This window comes from Schistocerca serialis, chromosome 5, assembly GCF_023864345.2.
Source record: "Schistocerca serialis cubense isolate TAMUIC-IGC-003099 chromosome 5, iqSchSeri2.2, whole genome shotgun sequence".
NCBI lineage: Eukaryota > Metazoa > Arthropoda > Insecta > Orthoptera > Acrididae > Schistocerca > Schistocerca serialis.
Genome location: NC_064642.1, coordinates 429,868,425 through 429,885,999, shown reverse-complemented (window position 1 = coordinate 429,885,999; position 17,575 = coordinate 429,868,425). Strand labels below are relative to the sequence as shown.

Genomic DNA, 17,575 nt, shown 5'->3' with positions numbered 1-17,575 from the left:
CTTAAACCCTTTAAACGCTTCTTTGGCCATAGATAACCCTGGTATCTTCTTAACGAGGTCAGTGAAAGTCATTCTTGCCTTCTCACAAATGATGTTCTTTTTAATAGTGTCGCCCAGCAGTTTCTTTTCATTTATCCACATAAGGAGCAACCATTAGACTTCATTGAAAATATGGAACCGTTGTTTAGATACTCCTGTCATTCCCTTTGAAGCATCTGTCTCCTTAATCTTGTCCTTGTTCTTGAGGATAGTGTGCAAATAGTTGATGTAGACCAATTATATGCGCATGCTAAATCAGCAATGCTCAGACCACGTTTGCGTTTTCCAGTGATGTTATGTTTCATTTCTAAGGTTATTTTCTTTCTTCTATGGTCATCTTCTTGCGGCATTATCTTTGGGGACATTTCTATGGAGGTTATTAAAATTTGCACACAAAAAAACACTGTGTGAACACAACTTTGGAAAAATGTGTAATCACAAGCTGCACTAAGATTGTTAGTGGAAAGAGTGCTAAACCCAGACAGCAGTATGTATTAAAGACATTGTTCATATGCCACTGCTGACAATGTGAACGTTTCCCCCACCGCACGCTAACGGTTAGTGACATGACACTAAATCGTTATGCGAAACATAACTTGTTAAGTGAGTCATTTTTTTTACAATTTCTTTTGCTTGTTGTGCGAATTGTGCATTATGGGAGGTGCCCATTAAGCGAGGTTCCACAATAGGTGTTGCTGAACTATTAATACTCAAAGGTTCACACAAACACAACCAAAAGACATTTTCATCTTTCATTCTTCATTTATTTATTTATTTATTTATTTATCATGACTTGTGACCTGATGACCATAAACATCTCTCATTTTTCATAGTTTTACAGAATAAGGTTGCATTGGTTTTAAAACTATGACATTAATTTGGTGACGAGTTTGTGTATAGTGGTTGTTAATGGTTCATAGAGTCGTATTAGTTGTTGTAAGAAATAGATTTGTTAGTTTGTATACAGTCATCTTTGGTGAATGAAAAAATGCTGTAGAACAACTGATGGGTCTGGCAAATGAGTATGGGAGACAGCTCTAGTTACCATAATTTCACTTGGGTATCACCATAAGGAGTTTGAACTTCTGGCATATATGGTATCATCTTGTTTTCCATGCTGTCTTTCTCAGTATTTTACCAAATGTAGCAGTAGTTTTCTGTGGAGTGTCTTGTTTCATTGCTGCTCTTGTACTGCTTGCTTCATATATTCCACAAGCAGCCGTCAGCTTGGTACAATGATAACAACTTGACAGTCTGCTGCCTCATCCATTGCAAATTTATTTATTTATTTTTTCTTCAGAAAAACTTAGTACAGCAAGAGAAAACAAAAAACCTGAAAAACTCTCTACAACAGACGACACAATGCAAGATAAACAAACACTTGCACTGTGCAGTGGTGAATGTGGTAGCTGCTCTGGAATATCATTTCGTTTAATCTGTACTGACATTGCTATGGAGAGATGTTTCCATCTTTCGAAAGATGTTTCTAAATGGTCCACATCAATTAACTGGAAACATGTTTCAAGTCTAGTGTGTACGTGTCTTGAAGTCTATTCAACCCAATTAAACTGCCATTGACCACAGAAGGAAAACACTCACTATCACTTGTTAGATTCCGAAGTGTTTCACCAAACTTCACAGTTTTTCGTTTAATTTACAACGTTCATCAATTATTTTTTTCTTTTTTTTTTTTTCTGGGTGAACCCAAAAGAAAGAAGTCTTGGAAACGTGTGTTTTGATGTATAATCTGTGGTCGTAGTGTGTTGGACGATAGTGCAATTACCTTGTACCCAGATATCAATTTTACTTTTTGCCGAGATTTTATTTGCTGTTACACATCTGTGAAATTCATTACTGCAAATTTTTGTATAAAAATTTTATTGTACAGTTAATTTCCTTCCCTTATGCATATTTTATACAATTAGTGGGGATTAGGATTTTTAATCATCTGTGCCAGTTACATGTTTTTGCTCATATTTTGAGGGTTTTAATGTTTTCCTCAATCTTGCATTTTCCTCAATTTTACGGCTTTTAAGTCTGGATCCCAGCGGTTTCACTGTAGTGATGCTATAAACGACTGTCGTAGGTAGTAAACAAAAAATGAGTGTAGATCAAAATTAAGATAAACAGTTCATTTTTCTTTAATTTCACCTTCTATTATCAGCATGTGGACAACAATAAATAGTATAAGTTTAGGATGGTTTCAGGGTTAACTTTTTTGATCAGGTATTTGATATCAGTAACAGAGTTCATAATTTTGATTAGTCAGAATATTTTAAAAATAAAAGGGGTCATTTTGTATATTTAGGGTGTCTTATAATCTGGCAAATATGATATTTCCTTCTTTCTGTCCATTCTAGCTACAGGTGTTAAGATATCTTTGAGAATTTTTAATGCATTGGTTTCTCCTTGCCCTCCACTTTCGTTTTCCATTGATTTTCCATAAGCTTGATTGCCATGTAAAATATAAAATGGCCAAGAAAACTTGTAAATCAGTGTCACATAGCATATGTTTCCTCGTCTTGAGTGAATTTTGTCAGTGCAAAGGGTGAAAAGTTTGATACTATCAGAGTTCATACTGAGTCTAAAATGACATTATTTGCATGAATATAAACAGAGATAAAATGAGATGTTTAAAGGTATTGTTTGACGTAACTAAGTTCTTGATGATGGAGGGATGATGTTATATTATCCTGGAAAATGTGAGAAAATTTTTGAAAATCTTCCAGCAACAGCATACGTGTCGGTGTGCATTTGTGTTTTTCGTGATTGTTTATATCATTTGAGCATTATTTAGTTTCTCTACTTTCTTAAAAGCAAGTGTTTTTTAACCAATTTTGTTGATATTTAGTATGTTGCTGAGGCTGAATTTATCGTTGACCATGATTGATTTTTAGTCAGAAAGTTACTAGTGTTACATAGTCACTGGCCATTGATGGCTCTTGTTACAGCAACATTGTCGGCAACTGCCATATCATCCTTGATCCAGGGTGACTCTTTCTATTTACCTCCTTGAACAACCTCTTTTTTTTCCCCTTAATTTTGCCACACTTTCCACTTATGTGTGTTTTTTGTTGCTTGTTACAGCAAAATCATTGGTATTATTGTTGAAATGCAAATAGTGCTTCATGTAAATCCATTATATTGTAACAGTTGTATGCTGTCATATGTGTGTGTATTTGTACAATGTAGCAATAGAGGAGACCACTTGCCAAATAGTAGAAGCATTGCAACATTGATAGGCACACAAAATAGAATGAAAACTTTAGTAGCAAGGTTTCCATTATTTTTTTGTGTGCCCGTTGATAACTCAGCACTTCTTGTATTGAGCGACTGGTCTCTTTTACTCCTAAATTATTTACAGTCTGCCAGAGTTTTACTTACCAAATGTATTTTATATTCACCAAGAGACAGATGGGCTGGCCTGTATTTACATCCAGCACATGTAACTGCCAGTACAGGAAACTGAAACACAGTAAAATAGATTACAGCATTCCTAACATTCAGAACCAGGAGTTCCTTCTTGGGGCAGAGATGAATTGATTAGAAGGGGGAGAGGGGGGTGTGGGGCGAGGGTGTTCGTGACCAGACAGAATGACAATCTGGCCATAACTATGGGTTCTTTGATTGCTCTGGGAGGTGACTCATCTGAAATGCAACATATGAAATACTAGTTAACTTTATTACATGAAAGAATAAAATGATTTACTTGACTTGATACAGTCTTTTGTCACAGGACTGTGTGAATATTTACAAATGTCGTTGAATATTAAAGCATTGTTTGAAATATACAATGAAGTACAATGTCACCATTTACAAAAGTTCGTGTCCATCTCAGACTTGAAAGTTCATGCCAATCTCAGGTTTGGCTAACACTGGTCCTACTGAATGATGTTGACTGCTTCAGCTGAGGTCACAAACTGGGGCACACCGCTTCCAAGCTCAGCTATATATTGAACCTGTGCAAAGGTGCTGCTGTGCTGAGAGAGAGGGTGTGTCTTCTTCAACCTCCTCTAACCTTTGCTGCAGATTGCAGTAAGACATCACTAATGTCTATGGTATCGACATGCACTGCCAATTTTGGTGTGGTGCTGCAAGCTTCAGGTGATACCATACAACTGATGCAGATTAAGTCACAGTGGAATATGAGGCTATGTTGCAGAGCTAGTTCCTGTTTCATGAGTTCATGGAAGCTGATTTTGTGTGGAAGACTCCAAATGGCCCGTGAGATATGTAGCACGTATGTAGATCTCTGCAGTTATGTTGGAAGAGCACTGTCAGTACTGTCAGTGGTGAGGTGGTGGTAGTAGGTTGTAGACGTTCTATGGATTGGGTAGTGATGATGGCCTGGAAATATCATAAAGTTTGATAACGATGTTTCTCTCTCTCTCTCTCTCTCTCTCTCTCTCTCTCTCTCTCTCTCTCTGTGTGTGTGTGTGTGTGTGTGTGTGTGTGTGTGTGTGTGTGTAAAAAAGATACCAAGGCAAGGGGGAGGGGGGGGGGGAGAGATACCATTTCAGGACTTAGTTTTAGAAAGTTGTGAGGATTTTCAGCAAGTTGAAAGGTTTGTGTAATAATCTGTTGATGTTGTTGATAGTGATAAGGGAGGGGATTACTTTTGTGATAGGTACTTAGTAAGTAGATAATGACTGCCTGAGATATTTGTTGACTGACAAAGTCAGTGGGAGATCTATGGAAGTGAAAAACATGGTAAAGGTCTGCTCCTCCTACATCTCTTACCAGTAAAGGTCTAACTTCCACACAGATGAGCTGCTCTCTTTTTGGTATGACTAGTACTCATCTCAATAACATGACTCAAAAAGATCCCAGTGCGAGCTACTCTTCACAGCATAGGCACTTGGGTGTCCTCCTACGCAGCACTATGTAGCACATATGTAGATCTCTGCAGTTATGTTGGAAGAGCACTGTCAGTACAGTCAGTAGTGAGGTGGTGGTAGTAGGTTGTAGATGTTCTACGGATTGGGTAGTGATGATGGCCTGGAAATATCATAAAGTTTGATAACGATGTTGCTCTCTCTCTCTCTCTCTCTCTCTCTGTGTGTGTGTGTGTGTGTGTGTGTGTGTGTGTGTGTGTGTGTGTGTGTGTGTGTGTGTAAAAAAGATAAGTGGAGATATCGAGGAAGTGCTGAGCAGTGATTTACTCATGCAAGGATTTGTTAATGTATAATACATTTAGTCATATGAACAGTCAGAACACAAACAGAGAATCTGTCATGATGTTACACTACACAGACTTGACGTAAGGACACTTACATTTACCTATGATTTGGTAAATGTTAAGCACCTTCTTTCACACACCCCTTGAAGGTGATGCAAATGTTATAATGTATTATGTTCTCTTTGTATGTAGTAGCTGTAGGATTTGATAGTTTACAGGTAGTGAATAGTTTCTTCCATTCTATCTTTTTTTTTTCTCCATTATCCCATCACCTCCTGCAGCTGGGTATTGTTTGTTTATGGAATGTAAGAATATATTGTGTGACAGTAAACTTTCAGGTATGAATAACAAGACATGAAGAAAACTGAATATTGATGGCATTACAAGCCTGGTCAACCACTAGCCATGATATGGAATCAAAAGAAAGAAATAAATAATAAATGAAGGAAAGCCCGTGCTTTAAGTATTAAGTCTGATATCCCTTGGCACGCCCAAACCTGAATAATAATAATAAAAAAAATTATACCCCAATAAAAGAAAGCCAATGGGACTTAGTATAATTTTTTTTTTTAGTGTAAATATTTCACATGCATATTCTTGTAAATTTATATATATTTGTGTATGTGTTAAAACTTTGCATATTGTCAACATATTTTGAAATGTGACCAAGAGATGTTGTTTCATAAGTAGCGATGTAAACATGCTTGGACAAAGTGAACTTTGTTAAAATGTAAATGTGGCAAAAAGTGTTGCAAACCGTGTTAAACAGTGAACGTTATAAACGACGAATTTTGTGTTTTTTGTGAAACTTATGGTGCATAAACCAAATAACTGTTTGTAAATCGATATAAACTGCAATTTACTTCGACGATAATGAGGATTTTCGCACTGCAAATGAACGTTTGTTGGCAAGCGTAAACAATGTGGTGAAACACCTACCTTTGCGAACATCGACGCCGTTGTTCCTGGCCGGTCTTTAGATGCTTTGGAGACAAACTCAGCACCTGTCGTAGGCGATGTGGAGGGTAAAAACTACATCGACCATATATTCCCCAGGAACAATAGTCATGAAAACGCACAAGGACCTGGAGTGTTGTGTCGTAACAGAAGACATGGACGTTGCTTCAGATCACGCACACGCTCAATCTTATGGTGTCACCGAACTTAACACGCCATTTATGCTGGAATAACAACTTGTAATGAACACTATGTGAAAGTGAATACTGTTCAAGACTGTCATAACGCAGCGATTTTGAAACTGCCGCACGCGAAATTCAGTGATGCTATTGCGCATGCGCAAAGACTACGTGCTGCCAGAGATGCATTGGGAAACCAACGCTGGAAGCGCACAACATTAACTGCGCTGGTGAGCAGCTTGCTCAAACGCACACTATGTAAACGTATATATATTAATTGTCTAAAAAGGATCAAAACTGTAACAAGTATATGTAGTATATAGATTTAGAAACCAAGTATTGACAAAGATAATCCTCTAAGTATGCACGTGGCATTTCCTGGGAAAATATGTATAATAGACATTTAGGTATATCTATTCTATTGTTTGCTAGCCTGCCACGCTAAATGTTTTAGTGTGACAGTCGAGGGGGCGATGTAGCGGGACTTTGAATTTCGCCGCGCTGCGCTCGTTCCCTCAGATAAAAAATATCCCGTCGCATCGGTATGAGCGCTCGACGGCACAGAAACTACTAAAATTTTAACTCTTTTTTTTATTCAATTGTCTCTTGATAGCCGAAGATTAATACAGACGTGATCTGATGCTGACGTAAAAAAAACTTAATGGCTAATCTTGATCTGATTATAATGTGTAGACATTGTGGAAGTTGTTAAGAAATTCGGAGGATGGAAGTAGCAAAGTAAATTAAATTGCATACAGTATCAAGATGATTTTAATTGGTATAAATTAGTGATTCCTGGACAATTGCAAGATTTCGGAGCAGACTTTTCACGCAAAAATGAAGGAGATTTTTGAAGACCTGGACGCCGCCCGAAAGAAGACAAGTTAACCTGGTAAAGGATGATCTCTCATCTACGCCACTTCCCCCCGTCAGTTACATTCTGTTATTCTCTGTTTCTGTTCAGTAAGTTTTGTAGTGGAAATTGGTTTAACTTTTGCTCAAAAACGCCACAAGGACCACCCCAACTATAGCTTTTCTGTAATACGAAGTCCGATTTGCATTTCATTCTTTCCCTTTTTCACGGTCTCTCTTCTCCATTTATTTTTTTATTAACCACTACAAGGTGATACCATACAACTGATGCAGATTAAGTCACAGTGGAATATGAGGCTATGTTGCAGAGCTAGTTCCTGTTTTATGAGTTCATGGAAGCTGATTTTGTGTGGAAGACTCCAAATGGCCTGTGAGATATGTAGCACGTATGTAGATCTCTGCTGTTATGTTGGAAGAGCACTGTCAGTACTGTCAGTACTGTCAGTGGTGAGGTGGTGGTAGTAGGTTGTAGATGTTCTATGGATTGGTTAGTGGTGATGGCCTGGAAATATCATAAAGTTTGATAACGATGTTGCTCTCTCTCTCTCTCTCTCTCTCTCTCTCTCTCTCTCTCTCTCTCTCTCTCTCTCTGTGTGTGTGTGTGTGTGTGTGTGTGTGTGTGTGTGTGTGTGTGTGTGTGTGTGTAAAAAAGATACCAAGGGGGGAGGGGGGGGGAGATACCATTTCAGGACTTAGTTTTAGAAAGTTGTGAGGATTTTCAGCAAGTTGAAAGGTTTGTGTAATAATCTGTTGATGTGGTTGATAGTGATAAGGGAGGGGATTACTTTTGTGATAGGTACTTAGTAAGTAGATAATGACTGCCTGAGATATTTGTTGACTGACAAAGTCAGTGGGAGATCTATGGAAGTGAAAAACATGGTAAGGGTCTGCTCCTCCTACATCTCTTACCAGTAAAGGTCTAACTTCCACACAGATGAGCTGCTCTCTTTTTGGTATGACTAGTACTCATCTCAATAACATGACTCAAAAAGATCCCAGTGTGAGCTACTCTTCACAGCATAGGCACTTGGGTGTCCTCCTACGCAGCACTAGTTTTACTGAACTCCAGAAATGAGAACATGCTCTTAAATGTATACTCCATCAGACCACCTTCTTAGACTTAAACTATGTTTTTCCAACTGCTCCCTTCCACACCTTATCCTTGTTTCATTGGTATTCATTAGAATTTTTATGTATTTATTCTTCTCTTTTATACGTCTCTCCAATTATCAGTCTCTATTTGTTTCAGCTGTTAACAGTACAGCAATGCACCGCTTTTTCAAATACATCGAAAATAGAGATGTGGCTAAGCAAGTTATGAAGGAGAGAGGGCTGAAGAAAATTAGACTTGGAATTGAAGGCTATCCGACATACAAAGAGAAAGTGAAGAAAAGAGCAGGAGGACGAGCAGAAGTGATCTACAATTACGTTCAGCGTCCTTTCATTCACATGTCATGGGAGAAGGAAGAAGCAAAAAGCAGACATGTTGATTTTCAGGTATGTGTATTTTTAATAATTTGTCATTATAAAGATTTTTTATATTAAATCATATTCGCTATGACAGTAGCAAATTTATTATGAAATGTGGGATAGATACCGTAGGGGTTGCGAAGCAACTCAAATCGCTTGATACGGGCAAGTCTTCAGGTCCAGATTGTATACCGATTAGGTTCCTTTCAGATTACGCTAATACAATAGCTCCCTACTTAGCAATCATATACAACCGCTTGTTCACCGATAGATCTATACCTACAGACTGGAAAATTGCGCAGGTCGCACCAGTGTTTAAGAAGGGTAGTAGGAGTAATCCATCGAACTACAGACCTATATCATTGACGTCTGTTTGCAGTAGGGTTTTGGAGCATATACTGTACTCAAACACAATCACCTCGAAGGGAACGATCTATTGATACGTAATCAGCATGGTTTCAGAAAACATCGTTCTTGTGCAACGCAACTAGCTCTTTATTCGCACGAAGTAATGGCCGCTATCGACAGGGGATCTCAAGTTGATTCCGTCGTTCTAGATTTCCGGAAAGCTTTTGACACCGTTCCTCACAAGCGACTTCTAATCAAGCTGCGGGCCTATGGGGTATCGTCTCAGTTGTGTGACTGGATTCGTGATTTCCTGTCAGGAAGGTTGCAGTTCGTAGTAATAGACGGCAAATCATCGAGTAAAACTGAAGTGATATCAGGTGTTCCCCAGGGAAGCGTCCTGGGACCTCTGCTGTTCCTGATCTATATAAATGACCTGGGTGACAATCTGAGCAGTTCTCTTAGGTTGTTTGCAGATGGTGCTGTAATTTACCGTCTAGTAAGGTCATCCAAAGACCAGTATCAGTTGCAAAGCGATTTAGAAAAGATTGCTGTATGGTGTGGCAGGTGGCAGTTGACGCTAAATAACGAAAAGTGTGAGGTGATCCACATGAGTTCCAAAGGAAATCCGTTGGAATTCGATTACTCTATAAATAGTACAGTTCTCAAGGCTGTCAATTCAACTAAGTACCTGGGTGTTAAAATTACGAACAACTTCAGTTGGAAAGACCACATAGATAATATTGTGGGGAAGGCAAGCTAAAGGTTGCGTTTCATTGGCAGGACACTTAGAAGATCCAACAAGTCCACTAAAGAGACAGCTTACACTACGCTCGTTCGTCCTCTGTTAGAATATTGCTGCGCGGTGTGGGATCCTTACCGGGTGGGATTGACAGAGGACATCGAAAGGGTGCAAAAAAGGGCAGCTCGTTTTGTATTATCACGTAATAGGGGAGAGAGTGTGGCAGATATGATACGCGAATTGGGATCGAAGTCATTAAAGCAAAGACGTTTTTCGTCGCGGTGAGATCTATTTACAAAATTTCAGTCACCAACTTTCTCTTCCGAATGCGAAAATATTTTGTTGAGCCCAACCTACATAGGTAGGAATGATCATCAAAATAAAATAAGAGAAATCAGAGCTCGAACAGAAAGGTTTAGGCGTTCTTTTTTCCCGTGCGCTGTTCGGGAGTGGAATGGTAGAGAGATAGTATGATATGTGGTTTGATGAACCCTCTGCCAAGCACTTAAATGTGAATTGCAGAGTAGTCATGTAGATGTAGATGTAGAGGCTTTTTGTTTATATGGAGTTTGGAAAGGGACTGGGAGCGAGAGACGCCTCCACTTCGGTATGAACGCATAGGGCGAAAATCTATCACTAGGCTCACAATGTGAGGCAGAAAATGGAAAAATAAAATGAAATGAAAGCTCCCAATTGAGTTGCCAAAATAATCAAAACATGCATGCCAAGTAAATATATATCTCATTCCATAAAAACCATCTCAGCTTGTTACCAAATGGTTTCATAGATTTGAGATAAATGTATGGCTTAAATTATAAGTTAGGAAATCTGTCGAACTTCAGATGTGTACATGCATTATATAATACATTCTCTATCTACTTTGTGCTATAGCTGTACAAATTGCATTTCTGCAAGAGCTGAAGAAAGCTAACACATTTGAAACACGTTGTTAAAAGATTGTTTCTTCGTTTTCTGATGGTTCAGCCATATTAAAGCTTAGCATCAATATACTGAAGTTACTGACATTACTAAACGAAAGAATGATGGTATTATTTGGCCATATAGTGTATGGAGAAGACAGGATATAAAAAAGTGTATCTGAGAACAAACCTAAAGCCTTAAAAAAATGAATAGTGGCTGCCGTTCATCGGGAGTTTATCATCAGACAGGTAACTGAGGGCATTTTTTCTACAATCATTGTGGTCCTCATACAGGAAGCTCGGGGAAAGGGGGGGGGGATACTAGGTAAAACGTTGTTGATTGGAAGATATGTAGTTTTTGAAATGTGTTTCACCGGTAAGCACCATTTTTATGTCTAGTTCCTTTACACTAAGATTTCTTTCCATATAACTGCAAATTTCACATTGAGAACTAATAATTCAAAACAAGCCACTCAGTTTTGCTTCTTCTTTCAGTGTGTGAAATCTAAGTCTGTTACAAATCTTGCGGAGGCAACTGCAGATCCAGCACTAGAATTAGATGCTGGTGGCAACCCTCTGCCATTGGTTGCTGCTCCTGTGGGTGCTGTGGAACAAGAGGAAGGTGCAGTAGGAGGACCTTTGCTCCCATCATTGCCTGCAAACGAGCCATACCCAGCAGCAGATGACCTTGTATTACCATTGAGTCTTGATGACAACTCGTAGCCATTTTTCTTTTGAAATATCTTGTGATGTTTAAATTAACAGGAAGTGAATTGTGTGCAAGTGGATAATCAAAATGGTGCTGTGCATTTGAGGCATAATCCATGGTCATAATGGTGCTAAAATACTAAATGATTGTGGTTGCTTCGTAGTGTAATGCATGAATTACTAATTGGTAAAACACGCATATCTAATATAAGGGCTGTAATTTGTATGTCAGAACACCCATAAATACATTGGCACATTCATGATTGTTACTTCTTCATTGGCAGCATGTAATATAAAATTATTTAAAACCTGTGAGTTATGAATATTTATTCTTTAACAAATGTTTTTAAACAACATTTGTCTGTACTGCTGTGTGCAGGAAAACTTTACTGTGTATAAATTCTTTCATTACAATATTTAAATTTAATGTCTCTTCAAAATAGTGATTGTACTGTCCTTCCATGAACTGCTTTCAACAGATCTCCCCACCCCCACTCTCCCTCTCTCTCCCTCTCTCTCCCTCTCTCTCCCTCTCTCTCCCTCTCTCTCCCTCTCTCTCCCCCTCTCTCTCCCTCTCTCTCCCTCTCCCCCCCTCTCCCCCCTCTCTCCCCCCCTCTCCCCCCTCTCTCCCCCTCTCTCTCCCCCTCTCTCCCCTTTCCCCCTCTCTCCCCTTTCCCCCTCTCTCCCCTTTCCCCCTCTCTCCCCTTTCCCCCTCTCCCCCCTTTCCCCCCTCCCCCTCTCCCCCCCTCTCCCCCCCTCCCCCCTCCTCTCCCCCCCTCCCCCCCTCTCTCTCTCTCTCTCTCTCTCTCTCTCTCTCTCTCTCTCTCGCTCTCTCTCTCTCTCTCTCTCTCTGTGTGTGTGTGTGTGTGTGTGTGTGTGTGTGTGTGTGTGTGTGTGTGTGTGTGTGTGAATATTGTTAATGATTATTTTTGGTTTCTCATTTTTGTGAGATAAATAAGGATGTTTTATCCACATTTAGCTTCACAAACAAATTTCCATTCTTTATGTAAAACACTTTTGATGATTTGATGACTGATTTAATAATAAGTGATTGTAATTAATTTCAGACTTTGTTTTTGTAGGTTAGTGTATCCAAATCTGCATCTATGTAGTAAATTATAATTAATTTGTTACATGTTGTATATATACAGCTCAAAATACTGTGGCTAGATTTCTTGACTTGTATAAGTTGGATCTCAGATAAATCCTTATGCAGTCCAGGATGTAGTGGAGGGGAATGAAGGCCCATGACATTTGCCTGTACTGCTGTGTGCTTGAATTTTTGTAGGCCATGGAAGTTTGAATTCTGTTTCCAACCATAAAAGCTTGTGTATAATTTCATTTACTGAGATGTTTAAGGTCAGCTTGATTGCAAAAGGAGAACGTACAAATCGCTAAAATTTCCATCTTCAAACGATACTATGTATCAGGTTGAAGCAGTATTTGAGACAAAGCCATCAAATTCCAGAGACAGTTGAAACACGAGCACTGTTAGATACAGGGAAAGAATGTTTGCTTACCTACCACTAAAATGTCAAGTGAAAATGCTGTTAAAATTATTAAAAAAAAAATTCCAGCTAATTGTGATAATTTGTATAAGGGTACATTGTGCTTCACTGTCTACAGTTTCAGGTGATATTCAGAGAGGACACAGAAGCCATCAAAAAGAACTGACATACAGTTGATGTTCAGTGTTACTAGTAAGTGTAAGAACAGAATATCAAACATTTTTATCACAGATTTGTTAATGTTTGTACATGAAAGCTGTAAATGTTTTTAGCATTTTGTGGTTTAATAAATGTTCACTTCATTCTGCTAGCAGCTCTTTTCAGTTGTCATTTACAAGTACACATTATAAACTTGTGAGGCATTAACAGCTTGCAACTTACTTGACTCTCTGAAGTGGTATCAAAAAGCTCTTGAAATATATTAATAACAACTATTATGTCTTCCCTAGTTTGTATGCTGCACAGTCACCTTCACAGGAGTCCTCTCGGGAGCAGATAAACCAATCTCAACATATCTGCCACTTTTCAAATGCACCCTTGATGTGCTACTTTGTTAGGGCATTTAATAACCTCGGTGATTGTACTTGAACTTCCTCAATTTTTCAAATCGCCGCACCTCTTTTCATACTGCTAGATGTTTCTGTGAATCCTGTTACCAAATTATGTAATTAATTCAGACATGAACTTCTATCTTTGTCAAAAGCAAAATAAGCAATCACATTGCTCTGCTCACAGGGATAAAAGTTATTGAAATTCTGGCAGTGATGAACTGTCTAGAAAGGTTAAGATTCTTTCTAACGCATCTGAAACATATCTTCCAGTTAGAAGTAACATCACAGAAAATGAAATAAAACGGTCTGTATTTTTTGTAGTGCTCACCAAAATACACCAATATTTGATCTCTCCTTTTTTATTTTCCTTAATCTCAGTTCACAGTAATGGTGGCTCATTAGTTCAGAAAAGAAGTGAACATTGTAAATTATCTGAAGGACAAGTGAAAATTGTTATCTTCCTTCACACAGTCAGAAAATAAAATATGACAAGAGTTTTAAATTAACCTTGCTGTGCTGCACCTCTGGCTTAACATACATATATTTCTGGACTAAAGAAATTTATTGTTTCATAAAACATTGTATTTAAAATAATTTTTGATTGGTGCTACAAAGCTCTCTATGGTGAAAGACATATTTACTAGTAACATGTCTGTCATCATTCTATTTTTACTTTTTTCTCGTCACAGTTTTAAAATCCATTGTTTTTAAAATAATTAATGTTTTCTTTTTTAAATGTATTTATATCTTATTAAGGTTGGTGATACAGTCCCTTGATACCAGGCTTTGGGTGCATAGGAAGGAATAATGTAAGGGATATCTCTGGATTTACAGAAAAAGGTGATGGTCATTATTGACATGCCAGAACACAAGTCAATTGGCATAATACAAAACATTTCATAGTTAAGCTGAATAAACAGAAAGAATACAATTAAGTCATTCGGAAAGAAATGACAGCGCTGTGTCGCTCAGCAATGCATATTACATGGCTTAGAAACATTTTTTCTTAATTTGGTATGTGTGGAAGACTTTATTTCTTGCTTTCTATAAACTTAAGAGTGGCATGAGATCGGAATAAGATTACCTGGGTTATCTTTTTACCGCATTATTTGGTCATTCTGTATGGAAAACCAGGGGAAAATTACAACGGCCTTCAATATCATGCTATACAAGGCCTGTTCAAAAAATTCTGAACATCGGTAATTTCACGCCCATGGTGTGTAAGAGCAAAATGCGGTTGGCATCCCTGCACATGCCTGTATTTAATGTGTAAGTGCCAGGAGTTTCATGTCTGGCAGTTATCATTCAGTGCTGGGTTGAATAGAACATTTTGTTGCAAAGTTTGCGAATTTCGAGATGGTAGTGTTAGAGGAACAATACATCTGTATTACATTTTGCATGAAACTCGAGAAAACGTTTACTTACTGTTACGAATGGTTCACATTGTTTAAAAATGGCTGGATAGAAGTTAAAGACGACCCTCGTTCCGGATGCCCTTCGACATTTACCGACAACACTCATGTCAAGAACGTCAGCGAAATTGTTCATGCCAATCAAAGACTTGGCTGTCGGACAGATTGCAGAAGAATGTAACATTTGAGTTGGACCATGTCATGAAAGCCTGACACAGCATCTTGGAATGCATGGTGTTGCTGCCAGGTTCGTCCCACAGCTCTTTAGTCAAGTGGTATTGACTAATGACTTCGCCTCACAATCTGTGAAGGGCTTTTGGATCACACAAATGGGAACAAGATGTTCCTTAAGAGAATCATAACAGGTGATGAGATGTAGGTTTACAGTTATGATGTTGAGACCAGTCTTCACAATAGGCTGGGAAACGTTTTCCAAACAAAAATAAGCTCATCAGGTCACGTCGGATGTCAGTCATGCTGATATTTTTCTTTGACTTGTGAAGGATTAGTTCGTCATGAATTCATGCCACAGAGAGAAACTGTTGATTGACAATACTGTTGGGATGTGTTGCAACGCTTGCGAGAAAATGTAAGAAGGAAACGGCATGAAATGTGCTGAGACTCTTGCATCACGATAATGCACCCGCAAATGCATTCCTGTTGGTGTATAACTATCACACTATCAACGAAATCACTGTGCTGCCTCATCCTCCGTACTCTGTAGACCTGGCTCCTGTGAACTTTTTTTTGTATTTCTGAAGTTAAAAACCCCATTGAAAGGGTGAAGAGTGCAACGATAGACTAGATAAAAGAAAATTCGCAGATGCCACTTCTTGCGCTCCAGCAAGAGGCATACCTAGACTGCTTCTGGAAGCAGGAATTGTACTGAGCACGTTGTATCAATTGTGGAGGAGAGTATTTCAAAGGAGACCATGTACTATGAGTAAAAGGTAAACGTAGAAAAATTTTGTGGACAAAGTTATGGAATTTTTTTTGAACAGACCTCGTAAGTGACTAGTATGTCTATTACAAAATGTTTTGGGTTTATGGATGGGCCTATCAGCTTTCATAGTTGGACAGAGTCAAACATTCAATATTGATTGATTTCATTTTTATGTGAAATACTGGATATAATTACTACATATAAGGGAAGTCATAAGTATGGATCTAGGACAGGATTTATTGACGTAAATGTTATAGGAGGACAGAATATTCATATTTTAACACTTGTTTGCCATTAGCATGAAAAAAATATTTTGTATGTGAAACTTCCTCTTGAGCCAAGTCAGCCATGAGTAGTGTGGTCTCATTTGGTTGAGTGTCTAGGTTAGGAAAGGACTCTCGGTGGATATGACTGGCCAGAATATCTTGAAGGAAGGAATCTTAAAAGTCTGATGTCCTGTCGATAACACAGTCTTTAAAAACAGAGCACAAGCTTGGATTACCGAAAGGATGGGGAAGGATATAAGTCATGCTTATTTTCAAAGGAACCATTCTGGCGTTTGCCTGGAGTGATTCAGGGAATTCACAGGAAATCTAAATCTGGAGTCTGGAAAGGTATTTGAACCATCGTCCTCCCAAATATGATTCCATCATGCTAAACACTGTGCTACTTCGACCGGTCAGTATCTTTAAAATGTCTTCCAAGACTTCAGATGGCAGCATTGCTTGTAACAGTAATACAAAAACATCAGAAAACTCATTGCATAATTATTTTCCTGGAATTCAAGTCATATTATCAGTGTTTTACTTGTTCTCAGGCCATTGAAGAATTTAAATAAAATAAATGGTAGTATTGCTATTATACAACTTGAAGTCATTCAGACTCAGAGGGAAGCAACCTTAAGTATCTGCTGTTTTTGCTGATGGCCCTTATACTTTTAAATTTTCATGAAGTCCACCAGCTGGCATAGTTCTGATATCATCACTCTAACCACATGTCACTGCAGTTCCATAATATGTGTTGGACGTCTACAAGCACATTCATATGTCTTTGCAATTTTTCTTTTATATTTATTTAAATTTCCAGATTCACACTACTGTAGTGGCCATTTCACTCAGCTGAACCACAAGAATAGTCTAACAATACCTGATTGTCAGTTCCACACATGTTACTTTTGTAGTCTCATAAAACTTTTCCAAGAGTTAGTGCAGTGTGTCTGTATATGTTTCACTAGAGACAGCCAAGGTTTGTATTTGAGGGGGGAACACACACACACACACACACACACACACACACACACACACACACACACACACCTCTATGCATTGTTTCTGTCGTACCATCAATTATACTGACTTCAGATTCGCAAGTATTCTGATCACTCAGTGCTGTATATGTGTGTGTCATCAGTCTGCAAATACAGGTCAGATTAACTCAGCCTCCAATTGCAATCGTATTTGAGACCAGAGGTCCTGAATCACATCCAAAAATCTGACTGCATGTATAACTATCCAACTATAATGCAAAGTGTTCTTACCGAGCGAGGTGGCGCAGTGGTTAGCACACTGGACTCGCATTCGGGAGGACGACGGTTCAATCCCGCGTCCGGCCATCCTGATTTAGGTTTTCCGTGATTTCCCTAGATCACTCCAGGCAAATGCCGGGATGGTTCCTTTCAAAGGGCACGGCCGACCTCCTTCCCTATCCTTCCCTAATCCGAGCTTGTGCTCCGTCTCTAAATGACCTCGT

At 38.6% G+C, this 17,575-nt stretch overlaps 1 protein-coding gene across 4 annotated transcripts in view; it reads left to right on the top strand.

The window, feature by feature from the left end:
* The window catches only part of LOC126481122 (BTB/POZ domain-containing protein 10), a 120,363-nt gene extending 108,369 nt beyond the window's left edge, over window positions 1–11,994 (top strand). For 2 of the 4 annotated variants that reach the window (XM_050104657.1, XM_050104656.1), the window contains exons 7-8: window positions 8,477–8,724; window positions 11,200–11,994. In XM_050104657.1, the coding sequence (XP_049960614.1) occupies window positions 8,477–8,724; window positions 11,200–11,427 (476 nt within the window). In that variant the 3' untranslated portion in view covers window positions 11,428–11,994. The remainder of the gene's footprint in view (window positions 1–8,476; window positions 8,725–11,199) is intronic. The other 2 variants (XM_050104659.1, XM_050104658.1) reach the window with 1 other exon arrangement.
* The last annotated feature ends 5,581 nt before the right edge of the window (window positions 11,995–17,575 follow it).